The sequence below is a fragment of the Lynx rufus genome, unplaced genomic scaffold (assembly GCF_022079265.1).
Source record: "Lynx rufus isolate CCGP_SWC_20201006 ecotype Redwood Valley unplaced genomic scaffold, mLynRuf1.p SCAF_16, whole genome shotgun sequence".
Taxonomy (NCBI): Eukaryota; Metazoa; Chordata; class Mammalia; order Carnivora; family Felidae; genus Lynx; species Lynx rufus.
The window spans coordinates 14,914,914-14,938,279 of NW_025814830.1; the positions used below are offsets into that span (position 1 = coordinate 14,914,914).

Sequence of the window (23,366 nt, forward strand, 5' to 3'; positions counted from 1 at the left end):
GGGTAGACCAGCCCACAGCCAAGAGGTTCTAAATCTCGCTTCTGCCCCAGTACAGGTGCCATAAAGCAAAAAGGACAGCACTTAAAACACAAAGAGTTGATAGTTTGTGAGTCAAAATGAAGTAAAAATACACAAATCTGGGGGCGCCTGGGTGGCGCAGTCTGTTAAGCGTCCGACTTCAGCCAGGTCATGATCTCGCGGTCCATGAGTTCGAGCCCCGCGTCAGGCTCTGGGCTGATGGCTCGGAGCCTGGAGCCTGTTTCGGATTCTGTGTCTCCCTCTCTCTCTGCCCCTCCCCCATTCATGCTCTGTCTCTCTCTGTCCCAAAAATAAATAAAAAAAAAAAAACGTTGAAAAAAAATTAAAAAAAAAAACACAAATCTGGAGATTAAAATTTGTTTTAATTTATATAAATAAAAGGAAATTCTCTACTTAAATAACGGTTCATCTGGGTCTTCTTGTATAATACAAAGTTCTTCCATGGGAGTCTGACAATTTTCAGGCCAGCAACTCTTCTCACATGTATAAATTAGAATTGTTCCAAATTCCACAGAAAGACCTGAAAAATATAACATATTCCAGCGAAGAGACAGTGTCAGGAGATACACTCAATATTTGAAGGTTTGATTAGTAGATGGAGCCCAGACTCTGGAGCAAGACTACGTGGGTTCAAATCCCAGCTCTACCACTGAGCAAGTGATTTCACCTCTCCATAATAATGACTGTATTTATCATGAGAAGATTGTTTTGAGGAGGATTATATAAACTAATACACGTTAGATACTTAGAACAGAGCCTGACACGTCTTAAGTGATCACCATAAAACAAAGAGGTTAAGTAACTAAAGATAACTGAAGGAGAAAGATGATGCAATATCAGCACACCTGGTGTTGCTATAGGAGTGATCTTACCCAATAAGCCAAAAAAAAAAATTAGGAAAAGCAAAAGCAGCGCTCACTAGCTTTCATTCACAACACACTCATCCTCTTCCACAAAGCAAGTGACTGCTGATGACAAAAAGCAGATTTATCAGGAAAATATACTTTAAAGTCTTTAGTACAACTGTCTAGGATATTGGACACTGAAAACCATTTAAAAATATGTCATGTGGCATCTGGCTGGCTCAGTTGTGTGAGTTTATTTTTCTTAAAAAAAATTTTTTTTAATGTTTTTATTTTATTTTTGAGAAAGAGACAGAGTGTGAGCGGGGGAGGGGCAGATAGGGAGACAGAGGATCCAAAGCAGGCTCTGAGCCTTCAGCAGAGAGCCTGATGTGGGGCTGGAACCCACGAACTGCAAGATCATTACTTGAGCCAAAGTTGGACGCTTAGCTGACTGAGCCACCCAGGTGCCCCTCTTTTTTTTTCTTAAAAAAAAAATTCTTTTTATTTATTTTGAGAGAAAGAGAGCTCATGAGTAGGGGAGGGGCAGAGAGAGAGGGAGAGGGAATTCCAAACAGGCTCCACACCATCAGCACAGAGCCCAACCTGGGGCTCAAACTCATATCTTGAGATCGTGACCGGAGCCGAGATCAAGAGCCAGATGCTTAACCAACTGAGCCACCCAGGCTCCCCTCAGTTGTGTGACTCTTGATCTCAGGTTTATGAGTTTGTGCATGTTGGATGTAGAGATTACTAAAAACAAACAAACAAAACACACACACACACACACAAAACATTTAAGATAAACAAACAAATAAAAATATATTATATTAATAGAACACACTACCTCCAAGAAAGGATTCAGGCCAAAAAAAAAAAAAAATTTCCAAAGAGTTTACAAAACTTTATCAATGGACAATGCCATGAAGAATAACATCAAGAAAATACAACTGAAAAGATCTCCCATTGATGGCAGAACAGGAAAACAGGAGTCAAGAGGAGTTGGGCAATTGGTTTGGAGGAGCAAAAGAAAAACACTTTGAAAGGAAAATGCAGGCAGGGATGATGGAAAGAAAAGCATCAAAGACTGAACTAACAAGGCCAAAATAAAGCTGACTTAGAAGAAATGACCTGGTGAATGTGAGATAATTTCCAACCAGAATGTGCAACATGCAGTCTGCAGAAGGCATGAGAAGGTTAGAGTCTGAGAACCAGTAGCCACCAGGGTAGGAAAGAAGGAGGGGCAGGGAATCAGAGGCAACAGAATACCAAATAGCAGAGTTATGTACAGGAGGCCTGAGCCCCGAGACCTGCCACAGTAGAAGGGCAACGGAGGGGTAGGAGAAAGAGGAAACAGATATGGGGGTCAAAATAGCTCCATTACGTATCTAATGAAAAACATCAGAAGCCACAAGGAACAGAAAAGAGGTGAAACGTAATTATAGGTAGAAAGGAAAGGCTTGAGAGAATCTCAATGAATGCAAAGGGAAAGAAAAAGGATGTGAACACAGGAGAGGAGAAAGGTGACCAATGCAACTGGTCAACGCAAAGGCCCCACGCTAGGTACAGAGATTAAAGAAATAAAAAAATCTAGGGGTGCCTGGGTGACTCAGTCAATTGAGTGTCTGACTTTAGCTCAGGTCGTGATCTCATAGTCTGTGAGTTTGAGCTTCACATTGGGCTCGCTGATGTCAGTGAAGAACCCGCTTCAGATCCTCTGTCCCCTCCTGTTTCTGCCTCTCCTTTGCTCATGCTCGCTCTCTCAAAAAAAAATTAAATTTAATTAAAAAAAAAAGGAAATTAAAAAATCTTTAAAAAATTACTAATATACTTGGGGGTGGAGCAGGGCACAAATATCCTTGTTATAGTAAAGAGCCAAACACATACTATCTAAAACTGACAGACGGAATGAATGTAATTCTCTTAACTTCAGAAGGATCTTTTAGAAACTAGGTGAAAGAACCCATTGCCTACAGTGAAAGAACCTAACTGCCTCACATACACTTACTTTTTCTTATGTTAAATTTGCATACATTTATTCCAGTATTTTTAATTAGTATGTACTGAACTTTCCTATCTTTAAATTTTTTCTAGCCATCCAACTATCTAAACTTTCTACCTACATTTATCTCAAGGATGAGGACTAGAATGATGTTGATTAGTGTTAGTAATGGTGATTTCCAAGGTTCACCACACATTTACAGAAAACCTTCAACATAACATTCAGGGGTCAGAAAAACTGCAGGAGGGGTGCCTGGCTGGCTCAGTCAGTACAGCGTGTGACTCTTGATCTTGGGGTTGTAGGTTTGAGTCCCACGTTGGATGCAGAGATTATTTAAAAGTAAAATCTTAAAAAAAAAATGGCAGGAAATAACAAGCAAAAACTTTAAAAACAGACCACTTCTTAAAGATATAAAAGAAGAACTCATAAAGCAAAAAAGAAAAAAAAAAAGGTGGTATGGAAAAGTTTCAGAAAACAAAAAAGATCTTCTGAAAAATAAAAATAGGATGGCCAAACTAAATTCAAGAGAAGGGTTAGAAGATAAAGCTAACGAAGACGTAAAGATAAAACAGAAGCAGTCAGGCCCAACAGCCATATACCATATGTGCAAAGTTCCAGAATAGGCCAAATCCATATAGGAATGGAGGAGAGTGACACCTTAGACAGGGAGGGGTATACTGCCCAGGAAGGAGGCCCAAGGGGCTTTCTGGGGCACTGCAAACACTCCCTATGTTAATCTGGGAGGTGATGACAAGAGTGTATTTATGCAAAAAGTCGTCAAACTGTAGGCTTAAGATTGGCACAATTCACTGTGTGCTTTCTTTTTTTTTTTTTTAATTTATTAAAAAAAATTTTTTTTTTTTTAACGTTTATTTATTTTTGAGACAGAGAGAGACAGAGCATGAACGGGGGAGGGTCAGAGAGAGGGAGACACAGAATCTGAAACAGGCTCCAGGCTCTGAGCTGTCAGCACAGAGCCCGACGTGGGGCTCGAACTCACGAACTGTGAGATCGTGACCTGAGCCGAAGTCGGGCGCTTAACCGACTGAGCCACCCAGGCGCCCCTGTGCTTTCTTTTTAAAAAGGAAGTACATGGCAAAGATATCCCGAATATGAAACCAAAAGCACAGGCAACAGAAGTAAAAACAGACACATTGGACTATATCAAAAACTTATGTGCATCAAAGGACACAACAGTGAAAAGGCAACCTACAAAATGAAAGAAAATATTTGCAAATCATACCAGATAAAGGGTTAATACCCAGAATATAAAAAGGACTCCTACAACTCAACAATAAAAAGTCAAATAATCTGACTATGAAATGAAGACTAAGACTTGAGTAGACATTTCTCCCAAAATGATATGTCAATGGCTAACAAGCCATTTATATGAAAGGATGCTCAACACCATTAACCATTAGGGGATATGCAGGGCATCTGGGTGGCTCAGTCAGTTAAGCGTCTCTCTCTCTTTTTTTTTTTTTTTAATGTTTATTTATTTTTGAGAGAGACAGGGAGACAGAGTGTGAGCGGGGGAGGAGTGGGGGAAGGAGAGGGAGACACAGAATCTGAAGCAGGCTCCAGGCTCTGAGCTGTCAGCACAGAGCCCAAGACCTGAGCTGAAGTGGGACTCTTTACTGAGTGGGCCACCCAGGCGCCCCGAAGCATCTGACTCTTGATCTCAGTTCAGGTCATGATCCCACGGTTCATGGGATTGAGCCCCACATCTGGCTCTGTGCTGACAACATGGAGCCTTCTTCCTTCTTGTTATTCTCTCTCTCCCTCTCTCTGCCACTCCCCTTCATGCATGCACTCTCTCTCAAAATAAATAAATAAACATTTAAAAAAAATTCATTAGGGGAAATGCAAATGTAATCCCAATAAATACATCACATCCATTAGGACGGATACTATAAAAACAACACCCCTCCCCCCCAAAAAACCCCAGAAAACAAGTGTTGGTGAGGATGTGGAGAAAATGGAATTCTTGTGCACTGCTCATTGGCAATATAACATGGTGAAGCCACTATGGAAAATATTATAGTGGTTCCTCAAAGAATTAAAAATAGAATTACCATATGATCCAGCAATTCTGCATCTGGTATATATATCCAAAAGAACTGAAAGCAGGATCTTGAAAAGATATCTGTACACCCATGTTCATAGTAGCAATATTCACAATAGCCAAGTAGAAGCAACCCAAGTGTTCAACAAACGAACTGATGAACCACATGTGGAATATCCACATGACAGAATATTGTTTGCCTTTAAAAAGAAAGGACTTCTGACACGGCGTACACCATGGATGAACCTCAAGGGCATTATGCTAAGTATAATAAGGCAATGTCAGAGGACAAATACTATGATTCCACTTATATGACGTATCTAAAGTAGTCAAATTCATAGAAACAGAATGGTGGTTGCCAGAGGTTGGGGAGAGGCAGAATTGGGGAGTTGTTAACGGTTACAGTTCCAGTTTTGCAGGAGGAAAAAGCTCTGGACATTGGTTGCACAATATCGTGAATAAACTTAACATTACTAAATTGCACATTTAGAATGGTTAAGATACTAAATTTTATGTTATATATTTTTTACCGCAACTAAAAAGATGAATAAAGTACAAAGTTGAAGAAAACTCTTGGGAAGCAAAACAAAAATCAGACAACAAAAGAGAACAGAATCTAAATAGGAAAACAAACATTTCACTAACAGAAGTTCCTGTAAAGGCACAACAAGAAAAATAGAATATCTTCAAGGAAATTGAAGGACATAAGTTTCTGAACTGAAAACACCTACCAGCTACTCAGCACAATATACACAATTTCAGAATAACAAGGATAAAGTAAAGATTCTAAAAGTGACCTGGGGGCACCTGGGTGGCTCAGTCAGTTAAGCGTCCAACTTCAGCTCAGGTCACGATCTCATGGTTCGTGAGTTCGAGCTCTGCATCAGGCTCTGCACTGTAAGTGCTTGGGATTCATTCTCTCTCTCTCTCTCTCTCTCAGGCTCTGTACTGTAAGTGCTTGGGATTCATTCTTTCTCTCTCTCTCTCTCTCCCCAATCCCCCCCCACCCCACCCCACCCCCACACACACTTGGGCCTGCTCTCTCTCTCCTCTGTCTCAAAATAAATGAATAAACTTAAAAAAAAAAAAAGTGACCTGAAATAAGAGGACTAAAGGCCAGCATGGGACTGTTTTCCATAAGTAGGCTGCTAAAAGAATGAGGTAATATCATGGCACCTCATATTGGGTGTAGAGAGTACTTAAAAATAAAATAAAAGAAAGGTAATTAAATCTTTAAAATTCTGAAAAAAATTACTAATGGCTTAGAATTCCATACCTGACTTTATTATGTGCATAAAGATAGAATAAATGTATCTTAAGACCGATGGGGTACTTTAAATACCTATTTCCCACAATCCCTCTTCAGGAAACTACTGGAGAAAATGCTGTATCAAAACTGAAAGGATAAACCGAGAAAGAGGCAGATCAGAGTTCCAGGAAAACAGGGGACCCACTTGGAAGAGGGGCAAAGCGATACCAAAATAAAGGCAGAAGGTGACCCAGAATGACAGCAACACTAGAGGTGCGGAAGGCCTAGAGTTCAGACTAGCTCAGGAGAACAAGGCACATGGGACAAGTCTTCAGGGAAATAAACACGGAGCCGGGTTGTCTGGAGTTGGACTTGTGAGGAAAATAATACTGAGAACCTCCAGGAGGGTGTAAGAAGAACTGGCCATAAGAATGAAACAGGTATTGGGGCGTCTGGCTGGTTTAGTCCATTAAGCCTCCAACTTCGGCTCACATGATGATCTCGTGGTTCATGCATTCAGGCCCCACGTTGGGCTCTGTGCTGGCACCTTGGAGACTGGAGCCTGCTTCGAATTCTTTGTCTCCCTGTCTCTCTGCCCTCCCCTGTTTACTCTGTCTCTCTCTCAAAAATAAATAAACATTAAAAACAATGTTTTTTAAGACTGAAACAGGTATTATTAAGTCCAAGAACATGTGATCACAATACACTGCTTTGCTAACTACAAACAGCCTAACTACAAAATTACAAACATTGACCAGGAGTATGGGAGAAAGCAATAGGGTGAGGAAGAATGGGAGGGGGCTGTAAGAGATCCCAGATCCCCCATGCCAATTCAGAAATTCAATTGATAATGTCTAAAAGAGGTAAATGTAAAAAGTAGTACCTTTTATTTAGAAGTACAAAAATAAATTCTAGAAGAACAGCCCGGAGTGCTGCCAGTGTCTCCCTTGAGTGCAACTAGATGGCAGAGGGGGTGAGAGTGGGGCTGTAGTGGTTTGTTAGAAGCCTTTCAGGATTATGCAACTTTAGACATTGTGAACATTGTGAAATTTCATTCAATAAATAGGGAAGACACTGGTATTTCATAACAGTATTGTCAGCAACATAAAAATCTATCTTCAGTATTTGTGTACTACATGTGTTCAAAGCACACTGCCTATTTAGCAGACAAAAGAATACAACAAAATATACATAATTTCTTTTCTTGTGTCAAATGAATTTTTTAAAAGTTCATATCTTTTTTTTTTTTTTTGAAGTAAACTCTACCCCCAATGTGGGCCTCAAATTCACAACCCTGAGATCAACAGCTGCATGCTCTACTGACAAGCCAGCCAGGCTCCTTTAAAAAGTTCATACCCTTTATTTAAAAAAATTTTTTTTTAAGTTTATTTCTTTTGAGAGAGAATGAGTGCATGCATGCATGTATGCAAGCAGGAGAGAGGCAAAGAGAGACGGAGAGAATTAGCAGGTTCCGCACTGTCACCACAGAGCCCTACGTGGAGCTCGATCTCACAAACTGTGAGATCATAACGTGACAAAATCAAGAGTCAGACGCTCGACGGACTGAGCCTCCCAGGCACTCCAAGTTCATATCCTTTGATAAAAAGATGTGACTTCTAAGATTCAATACTGAAGAAATACTTAAAATTATAGAAATGCCTTTACAGAAGGGCATTAATTAAATTATTATTTATAGTAAAGAAAAAGAAACAGTTGAAATGTACAATAACTTTGGAAATCGCTAGATAAAATGGAACTTCCACTGGGTAAAATATTCAATGACACTGGGAAATTCTGCAAAGAAGGAACAGAAGTATGAGAACAATTTTGTTTTAATCTCTTAATGTGTACAGAAACAAGAAGAGAAAAAATATGTATCGCCAGCAATTATCTCCAGGTAACTGGATTTCTGAAGTATTATACTTACAGTTTAAAAAATACATTAATACAAGCAAAAGAGAAACATCAACAAAATGAAGACAACCTACGGGGCGCCTGGGTGGCGCAGTCGGTTAAGCGTCCGACTTCAGCCAGGTCACGATCTCGCGGTCCGTGAGTTCGAGCCCCGCGTCGGGCTCTGGGCTGATGGCTCAGAGCCTGGAGCCTGTTTCCGATTCTGTGTCTCCCTCTCTCTCTGCCCCTCCCCCGTTCATGCTCTGTCTCTCTCTGTCCCAAAAATAAATAAACGTTGAAAAAAAATTAAAAAAAAAAAAAAAAATGAAGACAACCTACAGAATAGGAAAAAATATGTGCAAATCATATATTTGATAAAGGGTTAATATCCAAAATATATGGAGAACTAATACATTTTTTCCTAAACAACGAATACTCTTTTATTTAAGTTGGCTTAATTACTTCCATTAAACCTAATTGTTATAATTATTGTTTTGCAATAATTGTTTTTTCCATTGTCTTTACAAGAATCACCAAAGGTATTTTTAAATTTTTTTAATGTTATTTATCAAAAAAAATTTTTTTTAACATTTCCTCATTTTTCTTTTTTTTTTTTTTTTAATTTTTTTTTTTTTTTCAACGTTTATTTATTTTTGGGACAGAGAGAGACAGAGCATGAACGGGGGAGGGGCAGAAAGAGAGGGAGACACAGAATCGGAAACAGGCTCCAGGCTCTGAGCCATCAGCCCAGAGCCCGACGCGGGGCTCGAACTCCCGGACCGCGAGATCGTGACCTGGCTGAAGTCGGACGCCCAACCGACTGCGCCACCCAGGCGCCCCCATTTCCTCATTTTTCTGAGAGACAGCACAAGCAGGGGTGGGGCAGAGAGAGAGAGAGGGACACACAGAATCTTAGGCAGGCTCCAGGCCCTGAGCTGTCACCACAGAGTCCGACACTGGGCTCGAACTCCCGACCGGTGAGATCATGACCTGAGCTGAAGCTGGACGCTTGCTTAACTGATTGAGCCACTCAGGTGCCCCAATGTTAATTCATTTTTGAGAGAGACACAGAGTGTGAGTGGGGGAGGGGCAGAGAGAGGGAGACATGGAATCTGAAGCAGACTCCAGGCTCCAAGCTGTCAGCACAGAGCTCGACACGGACCTCTAACTCTCATACTTCGAGATCATGACCTGAGCCAAAGCCGGACGCTTAACAGACTGAGCCACCCAGGGTGCCCCATCACCAAAGGTATTATGAGCTTGTACAGGTGCTCAAATGGTGGTTTTCTTCATAGAAATATAATTCACATGCCGTAAAATTTACCATTTTAAAGTGTACAATTCAGTGTTTTTTAGTTTCTTCACAGAGTTATAGAAACATCTTCACAACCTAATTCCAGAACAATTTCATCTCTGCAAAAGGACACCCATGCCCATACCCATTAGCAGTCACTCCTCATTCTTTCTTGGCGCCCCTCACCCAGCCCCTAGAAACCATGAATCTACTTTCTGTTTCAATCGGTTTACCTATTTTGGGCATTTCATATGAACAGAATCATACAATTTGTAGCCTTTTGTGACAGGCTTCTTTTCACTTAGCATGATGTTTTCAAGGTATAATCATGTGTAGCCATGTATAATGTAGTACTTCATTTCTTCTTCTGATAGAATAATATTCTATGAAGGTATATTTTGTCTATGTATTAATTAGTTAATGGGACATCTGAGTTATTTCTGCTTTTCGGCTATTATATGAATAATGCTTATATGAGCATTCACATACAGGTTTTGTGTAGACATAGGTTTTCAATTCTCTTAGGTATATACCTAGGAGTGGAATTGCTAGGTCACACAATGGCATTTTTAACAACATTACCAAAACTTTTTCATCATTTTATACCAGATGCTGCCAAAGATGCCAAGACAGAAACAGTCTCTTACATGGCTGACAGCAACATAAACTGGTACAGACCTATTAAGCAGCAATTTGTTAACATGACATAGATAACGCTTATACACGGCTATTAAAAAGAATGCATAAAATTGGAATAGACAAGAACTTTACCAATCTGATAAAAAGCATTTACAAAAATCCTCCAGTTAACAGGTAACTACTTACTGATTAAAAAATGACTGCTTTACTCCTATGATCACAAATATTACAAAAAGGGGTGCCTGGGTGGCTCAGTCAGTTAAGCATTGGACTCTTGATTTCAGCTCAGGTCATGATCTCATCATCATGGGGCTGAGCCCTGCATTGGGGTCCTCGCTGGGCATGGAGCCTGCTTAAGATTCTCCTTCTCCCTCTGCGCTTCCTTTGCACGCATGTAGCTCTCCCTATCTCAAAATAAATAAACAAACATTTAAAAAAAAAAAAAGAAGGGGTGACTGGGTGGCTCAGTCAGTTAAGTGTCTGACTCTTGGTTTTGGTTCGGGTCATGATCTCAGGTTTCATGAATTCAAGCCCCACATAGGGCTCTCCACTGACAGCATAGAGCCTGCTTAGAATTCTCTCTCTCTCTTTCTGTCCCTCCTGTGCGCGCGCTCAATCTCTCTCTCAAGATAAATAAATAAACTTAAAAAAATAATAATACAATGCTATGAAAATAATTTTTTTTATTGTAAACTCTATACCCAACGTGGGGCTTAAACTCACAACCCCAAGATCAAGAGTCCAATGCTCTACCAACCTAGCCAGCCAGATGGCCCCACTATGAAAATCATTTTAAGGATAGAATATGGCTTGGCCTCTGACTCTTGCTTTCGGTTGGCTCAGATCATGATCTCACAGTTTGTGAGATCAAGCCCCGCATTGGGCTGTGTGCTGAAAGCATGGAGTCTGCTTGGGATTCTCTCTCTCCCTCTTTATCTGTCCCTCCCTCACTTGCGCACTGTCTCTCTCTCAAAATAAATACACATTAAAATAAAATAATTCCAAGTTAGTGCAATAAACCCACAAGCTCAAATTAATAAAGGGCTATTACCTAAATTAGTGCTTCTGAGCATGCTGACCAGTGCTGGCATAAGCTGAAACTCAAATATCCTTTGGACTCCACAGTAGCTGCAGGCTGGGGGCTCAGTGATTTCTGATGTAGGGCAGGTCAAAAAAAGTGGTTCGCCACTCCAAGAGTACCTAGGGCAAGGGAACAAAGAACCCTGAATGAGGACCACATACAAGTCACATTCCAGTATTGAAGGCCATGCTCTGCAAACTTTGTTTCCTTCTTGAAGAGTACCAGGAGCAAAACCAGACAGCAAAGAAAATCCAAAGGCCCCAAAACAGTAGCAAGTCTGTAAAGCACAGCAAGATACCTGAAGTCTTATCAATGCTTGATTCAAAGTCTAGGCAAAGGCACTAAAACCAATGTGGAACTGAATCTATTGCAACACAGTCCAGACTGACTCCACTCTAAGGTAGATAAAGGGATTTAGACCTCCACTACCAGCCTTACAGAAGAAGGGGCACGCCCTGCTAAGGAGCAGATATTTACTTCAGTATCTGATCTTCTTCAACATACAATCTCTGCTAAACCATAAAAAGAAAAGATACTAAATTTGTAAAGCAGCAGAAAAATTTAACCCATAAAGAAAGTCAATACAAGAATACCCACAGGGGCGCCTGGGTGGGTTAGTCGGTTAAGCAACCGACTTTGATTCAGGTCATGATCTCACGGTTTGTGAGTTCGAGCCCCGCATCAGGCTCTGTGCTGACAGTTCAGAGCCTGGAGCCTGCTTTGGATTGTGTGTCTCCTGCTCCCTCTGCCCTCCCCCCCCTCCCCCCGCTCATGCTGTCTCTCTCTAAAATAAATAAACATTAAAAAAAAAAAAAGAATACCCACAGATGAGATGATGGAACTGTCCGAAAAAGACTTTAAAATATCAATATGAGTGGGATAAAACAAATAATAAAATATCAATCATAAATATGTAAAAGAATCTAGTAGAAAAGGTAGACATGCATAAACAGATAAGGAAATTAGCACAGAAATAAAAACTAAAGAGACTGAAAGAGCAATACTAGAAATGAAAAATGCTGTATCAGAATAAAGAACTTCATTCAATAAAAGTTTACAGCAGGAAACAACAAAAAAAATCTGTGAACGTGAGGAAAACAGAAACATCCAAAATGAAACAAAAAGTAAAAAAATAAATAAATAAAAATGAAACAGGGCCTTTAAAAACAATGGAACAATTTTAAATTGTCTAAACATACAAGTAACTGAGTCCTTAGAAAAAGCAAATAGGAAAGAAGAAATATTTGCAGAGATAACGGCCAAGATTTTTTCCAAAATTCATGAAAAGACATCAACACAAAAATCTGAAAGGCTCAGTAAATCCCAAGCAAGATAAATTAAAACACATAGTCACTGAAGTACATAATAGTTTTAATTATATAAATACAACAAAAAGAAGAACAACACTTAAGAATTACAGCTAATTTCTGGGGCTCCTGGGTGGCTCGGTCGGTTGAGCGTCCGACTTCGGCTTAGGTCATGATCTCGCAGTTTGTGAGTTCGAGCCCTGTGTTGGGCTCTGTGCTGACAGCTCAGAGCCTGGAGCCTGCTTCGGATTCTGTGTCTCCCTCTCTCTCTCTGCCCCTTCCCCGCTCATGCTCTGTCTCTCTCTGCCTCTTAAAAATGAATACATGTTAAAAAAATAAAAAATAAATAAAAAAAGAATTACAGCTAATTTCTAATAGAAACGCTAAAGGCAACAAGACAGTGGAACAAAATCTTTCCAGTGTTGAATGGAAAACAACTAAAAAATAAGTTTATATCCAATAAAAATGTCTACTAAAAGAAATATCAATAAATACATTCTTAGGCAAAACCTGAGTGGCTGTTTCCAACAAACATGAACTTAAAAAAAAAAAATTAAAAGTCCTTCAGGCATAGGGGTAATACCAGATGGAAGCCCAGCAGGAAGGAATGTAGAGCACCAAAAGGGTAAATGGGAAGATAAACATAAAAGACTTTCTGATCATTAATTTTAATATTAAAGATTTTTTTTCCAAGTAATCTTTACACTCAATGTGGGGCTCGAACTCACAACCTTGAGATCAAGAGTCACATGCTCCAATGACTAAGCCAGCCCAATTGTTATTTTTAATTTTATTATATAATATATAATCTACGTACATTATATAACATATATATGTTATGAACTATCCACATAAACTATCGATTATTTCAAGCAAAAATAAAAATGTATTATGGGATATAAAGCATATATAGAAGTGAATACACGAAAACAAGATCACAAAGGGCAGGGAAAGCTAAATGGGAATCTGTGATATGGTTCATAAAATAGCAAACTACTGGGTGAAGGTAGACTGCAGTAAGTCAGAAATGCACATTATAATCACTATAGTAAACACTTTTCATGGCAACAGAAAGGGCATAAAATCATAAACTAAAAATACTCAATTCACTGAAGAGAAGGTTAAACAAAAGGGGAAAGAGGGACATCTGGGTGGCTTAGTCGGTTAAGCGTCCGACTTCGGCTCAGGTCATGATCTCACAGTTTGTGAGTTCGAGCCCCGCGTCAGGCTCTGTGCTGACAGCTTGGAGCCTGGAGCCTGCTTCCAATTCTGTGTCTCCATCCCTCTCTCTGCCCCTCCCCAGCTCATGCTCGCACTCTGTCAAAAATAAATAAACTTAAAAAAAAATAATAAAATAAAATAAAGAGGAAAAAGCCAATACCAGAATGATAAAATTAACCCACTACTACCAATGATTACATTAAATGGACTTAAGACTCTGTAAAAGGCAAAGAGTCTGGATAAAATAAAGGCAAGACCCATACATAAGCTGTTTAAGAAGCATACTTTAGGTACCACCTCACACTGTCAGAATGGCAATTATCCAAAAGACCAGAAATAACAAGAGTTGGCCAGGGATGTAGAGAAAAGGGAACCCTCCTGCACCGTTGGTGGGAATGTAAACTGGTGCATACACTGTGGAAAACAGTATGGAGTTTGCCAGAGAATTAAAAACAGAACTACCATATGATCCAGCCATCCCGTTTCTGGGTATTTGAAGGAGACAAAAAACACTAACTCAAAAAGATATTTACCCTCATGTTCACTCCAGCATTACTTATAATACCCAAGACATGTAAGTAACTGAAGTGTCCACTGACAGATAAATGGACAAAGAAATTGTGGTGTGTATGTATGTGTGTGTGTGTGTGTGTATACACACACACACACACATACACACACGTATGTATGTATGTATGTATATACACATACAACCCACAAAAGAATACTCAGCCATAAAGGAGAATGAAATCTTGCCTTTTGCAGCAACATGGATCGGTCTCGAGGACATAATGCTAAATGAAATAAGTCAAACAGAGAATGAAATACTGAATGATATCGCTTATCTGCAGGCCCTAAAAAACAACAAAAAAACAAACCAAACTCATACAGAGAAGAAACTGGTGGTTTCCAGAGACAAGGGATCAGGAGTGAGAGAAACAGGTGAACTGGTTTTTTTTCTAAGTTTATTTATATATTTTTAAATGTTTTTAAATATTTATTTTTGAGAAACAGTGCATGAGAGGGAGAACAGAGACAGACAGACAGACAGACACACACACACACACACACACACACACACACACACACACACACACACACAGAATCCGAAGTAGGTTCCAGGCTCTGAGTTGTCAGCACAGAGCCTGACATGGCACTCGGACCCAGGAACTTTGAGCCAAAGTAAGATATTTAATTGACTGAGCCTCCTAGGCCCCCCGTATAGTTACATTTTAACATTCCTCTCTCCCTAACTGATTAAGAAGACAAAAGTGATCCATAATAGAAACTGGTGTTGCAACAACTGTATATAAAAAAGAACCTTGACCCTCATACATTATATATAAAAATTAACTCAAAATGGATCATAAACCTAAAAGTAAGAACTAAAACTGAAAACTTCTATAAAAAAACACAGGAGGGGCGCCTGGGTGGCTCAGTCGGTTAAGCAGCCGACTTCAGCTCAGGTCATGATCTCGCAGTCCATGAGTTCAAGCCCCGCATTGGGCCCTGTGCTGACAGCTCAGCGGAGCCTGGAGCTTGTTTCGGATTCTGTGTCTCCCTCTCTCTCTGTCCCTCCCCCGCTCACGCTCTGTCTCTCTCACTCTCAAAAATGAATGTTAAAAAAAAAAAAATTTAAAAAAAAACACACATAGGAAATGGGCACCTGGGTGGCTCAGCTGGCTGAGCATCCAACTCTCGGTTTTGGTTCAGGTCATAATCTCACAGCTTCATGGGTTTGAGCCCCACGTTGGGCTCTGGGTTGGCAGTGCAGAGCCTGCTTGAGATTCTCTCTCTCCCCCTCTCTTTCTGCCCCTCCCCCACTTGTGTTGTCTCTGTCTCTCTCAAAATGAATAAATAAACTTAAGAAAAAAAGGGGGGTGTGTGTGCCTGGGTGGCTCAGTCGGTTAAGCATCCGATTTTGGCTCAGGTCATAATCTCACAGTTTGTGAGTTCAAACCCCACATCGGGCTCTGTGCTGACAGCTCAGAGTCTGGAGCCTACTTTGGATTCTGTGTCTCCTGCTCTGCTTCTCCCCTGCTCACGTGCTGTCTCTCTCTCTCTCTCTCTCTCAAGAATAAACATTAAAAAAAAAAAAAGAACTTAAAAAAAAAGAAAACACAGGAAATCAAACATAACAAATCCTGTTACCTTTGGTTAGGCAGAATCTTCTTAGGAAATAAAAATATGAACCACCAAAACAATAAAACTGTTAAGTTGGACTTGATCAAAATTTAAAACTTCTCTTCAAAAGACCCTATTAGTAAGTGAAAGGCGGAAGCACCTGGGTGGTTCCGTTGGTTAAGCATCCAACTTCGGCTCAGGTCATGATCTCACGGTTTGTGGTTCGAGCCCTGCACTGGGCTCTGTGCTGACAGTTCAGAGCCTGGAGCCTGCTTAGGATTCTGTGTCTCCCTCTCTCTCTGTTCCTCCCTCACTCATGCTCTGTCTCTATCTCTCAAAAACAAATAAATGTTAAAAAAAAAAAATTAAAATAAAAAATGAAAGGCAAGCCAAAGATTATCAAGATATAAATCATACTGACAAGGACACATTCTGTACTCCAAGAAAAATCAAGACCCTTGGACTCCAGATACGAGCCTCCCAAACCCCCTTCTCCAGAACGGCATCAACATTCATCCAACTTCACAATCGGAAACCTCAAAACCACTTTTGTTGCCTTCCAATTTTTTCCTCTCACATCCAGAGGTCACTAAGACCTGCCACTATAGAAATATCTCTCAAATTTATCCCCTCCTTCCCATATCCTCTGTTTTGATCCAAACTCTTTTACCACCTCTCACCTGGATTCTTCTCTCATCTCAGAGTGATCATCACTTTGCTGGCAACTACTGGCCACAGGATAAAGTACAAATTCTTTAGTAAGACACGGAGTGAAAATATACAATCTGAGCATCTAATCCGCGGCAGTGCTAGGTACCAAGCATGAGGAGCACCCAGTCTGGCAAGAAACACAACAGGGGTGTGTGCCCTGAGGATGTCAAGGTGCGGGACTATAAGAGCAAAAGGGAACGGACGGTCTTTAAGTCAAGCTTCTCTCAATTCAGACACCGTTGAGTCCAGCTCACTGAATTGCCACTGCCCCACTGCTATGCATCTGGGCTGTGACTCATAGCATACTGGACCTATAATCCCTCCAGCAGGGTTTAGGGCTCAAGTCTGCCCCTCTTGCACAATGCCTTTCCAAGGCAGAAGCCTCTGATCTCTCCTCTGTGTTTCCTGCATACTTGTTCACAGCTCTGTTGGGCACACATCATAGCGTATAGTGTTGTCGCCTCCGTGACCAGCACCGAGGACAGTGATTATGGTCCTCCTCCACCTCAGCACACAGTAACTCAGCCCTTCAAGTAGCAGGGATCACTGTGGGCCATGAGTCTCACTGGTAAGAGATCCCTCCCAGGGGCTGGTCTCCAGGCTGGGAGTCACTGCCGCTGTTGAGGTGCCATATGATCAAAAATATTTGTTTGATCTGAAAATTCTGTTGAAGGTATCATAATTTGGGCACGTTTTCAGGAGGGCACATATGCTATGAGATTTCTAGCTGTCATACCTAATTAAGAAAAAGAAGATAAATTGGATTTTCATCAATAAAATGAGGATGCAAGAATTAAGAGCAAAGTCTGACTTTGTGCTAAGTAGTAAAAACTATAATCACACAATACATATCAAGAACATTTACATTTCAAAGCTTTGATCCTGAATTTCACTTCTAGAACTAGACTTTCGGGAAATGACATTCTAAGATTTTTGAAGGGGGTGTGTAACAGCACTAAAACTGTGCAAAAGTGAGGGGCGCCTGGGTGGCTCAGTCAGTTAAGTGTCTGACTCTTGGTTTTGGCTCAGGTCATGATTTCACGGTTCATGGGTTTGAGCAGGTTTGAGCCCCTCTCGGGCTCTGAGCTACAGCGTCAAGCCTACTTGGGATTCTCTGTCTCCTCTCTCTGCCCCTCTTGTGCACATGCGCACACACGGTCTCTCTCTCTCTCTCTCTCTCTCTCTCTCTCTCTCAAACATAAACAAACATTAAAAAAAAAAAAAAACCTGTGCAAAATTGAAACAAATTAGATGGGAACAATTAGACATCCAAAGATATATCCGGAGGCAATGTCAAAATCAAACAAACCAAGAAAATTAATCATAATAAAGGCCTAATCTCCCTAATACATAAAGAGTTCCTAAAAATCAAATGGATCAAGAACTTATGGAAAAATGGACAAAAGATATGGATAGGAATGATTCAAAAACAGAGAAAGATGCTAATAAGAAACAAGCAAAATGAATTATACCCCGATGTGTGTTTTCACTTGAATTGGCAGAAATACAAAAGCATGAAGCTCACACTATAGGTGAGGCTATGGGAAAACAGGCACTTACAGGTTGCCAGTAGGAAGTGAAGTCCTAGGAGGGTCACTCTGGTACTATTAATCAAAATTACAACTCTGTACAGCCTTTTGCTTAACTATGCCACTTCAGGGAACGTAACCCCAGATATACCTGCATACGTGCAAAATGACATTAGGTGCAAACCTATTCACTAGTATAATGTATAAGAGCAAAAGTCTGGAAACAACATTAAATGTCCATAAATCAGGAAAACAGACAAGTGAAAAAAAACAATCAAAGCTCTGTGGGGCACCTGGCTGGCTCAGTTTGCAGAACATGCAACTCTTATTCTTGGGGTTGTGAGTTCAAGCCCTATATTGGATACAGAGATTACTTAAAAATAAAATCTTCAAAAAAACAAAAAAATCAAAGTTCTCAATGTACTAAAAGGATATTCCTAGATTCTGTGTACTTAAAAAAAAAATTATACTGTATGATCCAAATTATGTGTGCTTTTTTAAAGTTTATTTATTTATTTTGAGAGAGAGAGAGAGAGAGAGAGGGAGAGAGGGAGAGAGAGAACGAGTGGGCGAGTGGCATAGGGGCAGGAGAGGGAGAGAGAATTCCAAGCAGGCTTGAATTCACAAACCAGGAGTGAGAGCATGACTTGAGCCAAGATCAAGAGTTGGATGCTGCGGGTGCCTGGGTAGCTCAGTTGGTTGAGCATCCGAAATCAGCTCAGGTCATGATCTCACAGCTTGTGAGTTCAAGCCCCACATCAGGCTTGTTGTTGTCAGCACAGAGCCCGCTTCAGATCTTCTATTGCCCCCCCCCCCCCACTCCTCTGTCTCTCCTCTGCTCGTGCTCTCACTCTCACTCTCAAAAGTAAAACATTAAAAAAAAAAAAAAAAAAAAGAGCTGGACACTTATCTGACTAAAGCATCCAAGCACCCCTGCGCTTATTTGTTCAATTTTTAAGTAATCTCTATACCCAACATGGGGCTTGAACCTATAACCCCGAGATCAAGAGTCACAAGCTCTTCTGACTGAGGCAGCCAGGTGCTCCCTGAATATGTTTTTAAAAACATACAATTCCAGGCTACCTGGGTGGCTCAGTCAGCTAAGTGTCTGACTCTTGATTTCCACTCAGGTCATGATCTCATGGTTCATGAGATCAAGTTCCCACGTCGAGCTCTGCACGGACACTACACAGCCTGCTTGGGATTCTCTCTCTCTCCCTCTTTTTCTCACTGTCTCTCTGCCCCTCCCTGTGCACGCGCACACTTACTCTCTCTCTCAAAATAAATAAATAAACTTTTAAAAAATAAATAAAATTAAAACACATAATTCCTACCTACATGCATGCATCCAAATGCATAAAAAAATAAGTGAACATAATATATTAAAATCTTAGTCTCTTGGGGCATCTGGGTGGTGCAGTTGGTTAAGCATCTAACTCTTGATCTCGGCTCAGGTCGTGATCCTCACAGTTTGTGAGTTCAAGCCCAGCACTGGGCTCTGCAATGATGTTGCAGAGACTGCTTGGGATTATGTCTCTCTAACCCTCCCCGGCTTGCGCTATTTCTCAAAATAAACTTAAAAAAATAAAATAAAATAGAATAAATGAAAAAATCTTAGCCTCTTGGTTTGGGGAATATTACAGATTCTGGTTTTCTCATATTTCCCAGTAGTTTCCAAACTAACATGTATTACTCTTATAATCAAGAAAAACAATAAAAGAAAATGTGCCTTTACCTCAAAATCTGCTCCTGACAAGGAGCAATTCTCTTCATGAATTTGTAAAATATCTTATCTCCACTTTTAATTGTGGTCTTCTCATATTTTTCATCACCATCACCAGGAAGACTAAGAAAAGCAGAAAATGCTTTTGAGCATCTATATCCAGATAATTACAATATTTAGAAGAGTAAACAAGTTAATGAACACAACTTAAAAAATAATAAATTTAATACCTTATAGTATCTAACATAATCCCCTGCTCTGCTCGCTAGTTATTTTTTCCCAGGCTCTGCTCCCTAGTCATTTTCAACTCTGGGATGATTATCTGCAATTTTAAAAGCCCTATGTCCATTGACTCTCTCCATTTCTTTGTCCATTATAGATTATTTTCAGACACCAACGGGTCTGCAAGCACTCCAACATTATTCTGAAAAGCTTACAAAGGAAACAGCTCTGGTAAAAAACAAACAAACGAACAAACAAACAAACACAGGTTATCTTTCCAAATATCCTATTACAATAGCAAAAATGACCATACTTCTTTCTTTAGAGGGCTTTGGTTTATAAAGCCTTTCAAGATCTCCTCTCTCATGTGACTCCTAAAACCCTCTGGTGAGACAGACAACAGAGATACCAACACGACTCTCATTTTACTGATGAGCCGAGGCTCTGGCAGGGTCTCTGAAGTCCTAGGCCAGTTCCTGAGCCACAGCCAAGAGTTAAAAAACAAATGGCATTTTTCTAAGTTACCTGTCTGAGCTATACATTTAAAAACAGAAAAAAAAAGAGACAGTAAACACATGCTCTTCTGGAGAAGCTGGCAACCCTAACTTCTTTGTTCCTTTTCTTGAGGGTACTTATGAACAGAGCAAAGTGTTTTCAAGCTAACTCAGGGTTGGCTGGTAAGATCCCCTGTCGGTCTTCCTTTCTCATCAAGAGGAGTGAAGCAGAAAGGTGCTACACACACAAGTTCTGCCTGAAAAAGTTTCCCCAACTACCAGAATAAAACCAAAGGGCACCTACTGTGGCAGCTTCCCGGTCAAGTCACCTGTCACCCTCAGCAGCACACATTCTCACCTTTGGGAAAGCAACTGTTCCATATCCATTCCTTCTTTCTGTTGATAATCCCTCAGAAGGCTATGAGCGTGGTCTAGACTGACAAAGTCCCTGTAGTCATCCTCATCTACAACACACATGTAGTAGGGCAGGAACTGGGGCACCAGGGAAGGCAGGGCCATCTCTTCCCCGGGAGAAACAGGAGGAGCAGCGCCCAGGACAGTATCCTGCAGGTGGAGATCTCGGAGCTGAGCAGTACAGTCTGTGTCTTTGGCGCTGTGGGGATCATTTCCAAAATCCAAGGTACGCTGTGGTGGTGGCACCTCCTCACTGTCACTTCCCCAGTCATCTGCACCTTCACACCAATCCTCAGCTGCAAGGCCATTTTCCTGTTTCTGGAAAAATATCCAGTGAATCAAGTCCAGTGAATCAAGATCACTTGGGTGATCTCACCTATTCCCTTGGCTTGAGCTACAAATCCCTTCACCTTCCTGAGGGAGCCTTCGCACCACTATCTTCCTCTCTTGCACACTCTGATTCAACTTTCTGGACCCCATTCACCCAAAGCATGTTGGAGGTGACAAAAAATTGTCTTCCCTTTTCAGGGGCAGTGTGGCAGATGCAGTACGGTGGTTTTTTCAACCACCTATTCCAAACTCTTTCAGTCGTGCTTCATGTACTGCAGAAGTTGGCAGGAAAGAACTACATTTCCCAGACTCCTTAGCGGTTAGAGTTCCAGATATAATCAGGGCTCCCTTAATCAGGTCCACTAGGGAGACACAAACTTGAAACAGAATGAAGTGGAGAGAGAGGCCATGAAGCAAAAGTCTGTAGATAGATATAAAGCAAGGATCTGGAGGCAAAAGATCTGACAAGGGCAGCTTCCAGTTCACCAGACCACATCTCAGCTTTCTGACTGTGGATGCAGAAGGTGGTCTAGCAGCTCCTGAACAAGCCCATTCTCAGATGTGGTTCTGAAGGTCATTCCTGGAGTCACCCCCTCCAGCCTAACCAATGTGAGTAAAAACCCAATTCTTTCAACTTTAACAGTTCAGTGCTTTTTTATTACCTGCAACTGAACCCTGACAAATATAGGCAGACACCAGATCTTCATCTTTTCATTCCTGATATTGCTGGTACCATGCCTGACACATGTTAAGAACTCAGTGTATATATAAGGTGACATCCAGGCAAAGGAAGCTGAATTTTTGTTCTGCAGCTACCAACTTGCCCTACTTTTTGATTTCAATAAATTCAGATTTCTTATTAAATGTTTTTTATACACATGTACACACATGACACTAAGCATATGTACTATAAAACACACACATATGTGTTACATATAACCGCGTACACATCCATACTTTTTTCCAAACAGAAACATCAGGGAATTATGTGCCTCAAGGCCTTCAGTGTATATTAAAAGAAACAACAAAAATCTTAAGATAGCATTTCATGGTTCAGAAAAGTGCAAAAACCACTCCAACATACTTCGAAGACCACTGCTTAAAGTTTGTCTTAAACGACATTGTGGAAAATACCCTCAAATTACAGCAAATCATAATGCGCTGGTCACAACCGGTTTACCTGTGCGTCCTGCGCCTCTTTCTCTCGAGTCTGCAGGCACTGGGAGCGGAACACCTTCCAGCTTCAGGGTAAAAATAAATGGCAGTGAGGGTGCAACGCAGAGCACCAGCCAGCGGTTGTCGCTATCCCGTGTGGCTGGTGCGGACCCCAGCTCCCACCCACCCTGCTGAACTTCCCCGCCTACCTGCGCGCTCCGCCCATGCTGCACCTGGGGCGGGGACAAGCGAATACGTACAGTAGCCGATGAAACGGGGAGCCTTCCAAGGGGCAGTACACCTGTACGACCAGGGCAAGAGGCTGCCTGCAACGTTCACACACTGGCCTCGGCGCTGCTACGGAGGGCAAGGCGTCCTGAGGACAGGTAAGGCGCTCAGACCCGGGCTCTGCCCAGGGACCTCACCCCGTAGCCCTCACCAGCACCCGCCGACCCCAGCTCCGGGGCCCCACCTCACCGGAAGGCCGCCCAGCTTGCTAGCGGTCCAGGCGCCCGACCCCGTGGGGCGGCCACGCACTGCAGTGTCTCGAAGCCCGAGTAGCACTGGCTTCCGAACGGCCGCCATGACGACGAGGCGCCCACGTGGAAAGGCGAACTACGGCAGCCGAGCCGGTGCTCCTCTCCGCGCATGCGTCTCGCTACAACCGCGAGACGGCCCCGCCCCCTTGAGATCCTTCAGTGGATGACAGGCGACTGCTGCTGTTGTGGGCTAAGAATCCAGGAGCCTCAGATAGTCTGTGCCTCCGAATGCACTGAGGTAGGAAGTACTCACGATCTGCTTTAAAATAGTCTTGCCAAAAAATTTTACCTGAAGTGGAATTATCGTATTATCGTTAAGATACACACAAGTCTTTAATTTTTACAGGTACATCAAAATGCTTATAGAGGAAATTATGGAGCAGTCCATGAGTTGATAAATGTTTACATTTGGTGTCAGGCACATAGAGATCTATTATACTATTTTTATATGTTTGGAATTTTCTGTAATCGTTTTTTCAAATGCCCGTGGTAC

General features: G+C 41.4%; 1 protein-coding gene across 2 annotated transcripts; it reads right to left on the reverse strand.

Annotated features, from left to right (window-relative positions):
- Positions 1-382: 382 nt before the first annotated feature.
- PDCD2L (programmed cell death 2 like) lies at positions 383-22,987 on the reverse strand. Of its 2 annotated transcripts, none has more exons than XM_047078285.1 (7): positions 22,812-22,987; positions 22,595-22,710; positions 22,360-22,420; positions 20,794-21,167; positions 19,732-19,842; positions 11,075-11,223; positions 383-559 (listed from the first exon to the last, which is right to left on the reverse strand). In XM_047078285.1, the coding sequence occupies exons 1-7, from the start codon at positions 22,917-22,919 to the stop codon at positions 429-431; spliced, it is 1,050 nt and encodes a 349-aa protein (XP_046934241.1). In that variant the 5' UTR covers positions 22,920-22,987; the 3' UTR covers positions 383-428. The 2 variants fall into 2 exon arrangements, with proteins under 2 accessions (XP_046934241.1, XP_046934240.1); XM_047078284.1 differs by having other exon boundaries at positions 22,544-22,710; positions 22,812-22,986.
- Positions 22,988-23,366: the final 379 nt, after the last annotated feature.

Coding starts and splice junctions, on each gene's coding strand:
- PDCD2L (XM_047078284.1), bottom strand. CDS start 22,919: ATGGCGGCCGTTCGGAAGCCAGTGCTACTCGGGCTTCGAGACACTGCA. Junction 19,843..20,793: donor GAACAGTTGCTTTCCCAAAG/GTGAGAATGTGT, acceptor TGCTTTTCTTAG/TCTTCCTGGTGATGGTGATG. Junction 11,224..19,731: donor TGTCAGGAGCAGATTTTGAG/GTAAAGGCACAT, acceptor CCCTTGCCCTAG/GTACTCTTGGAGTGGCGAAC.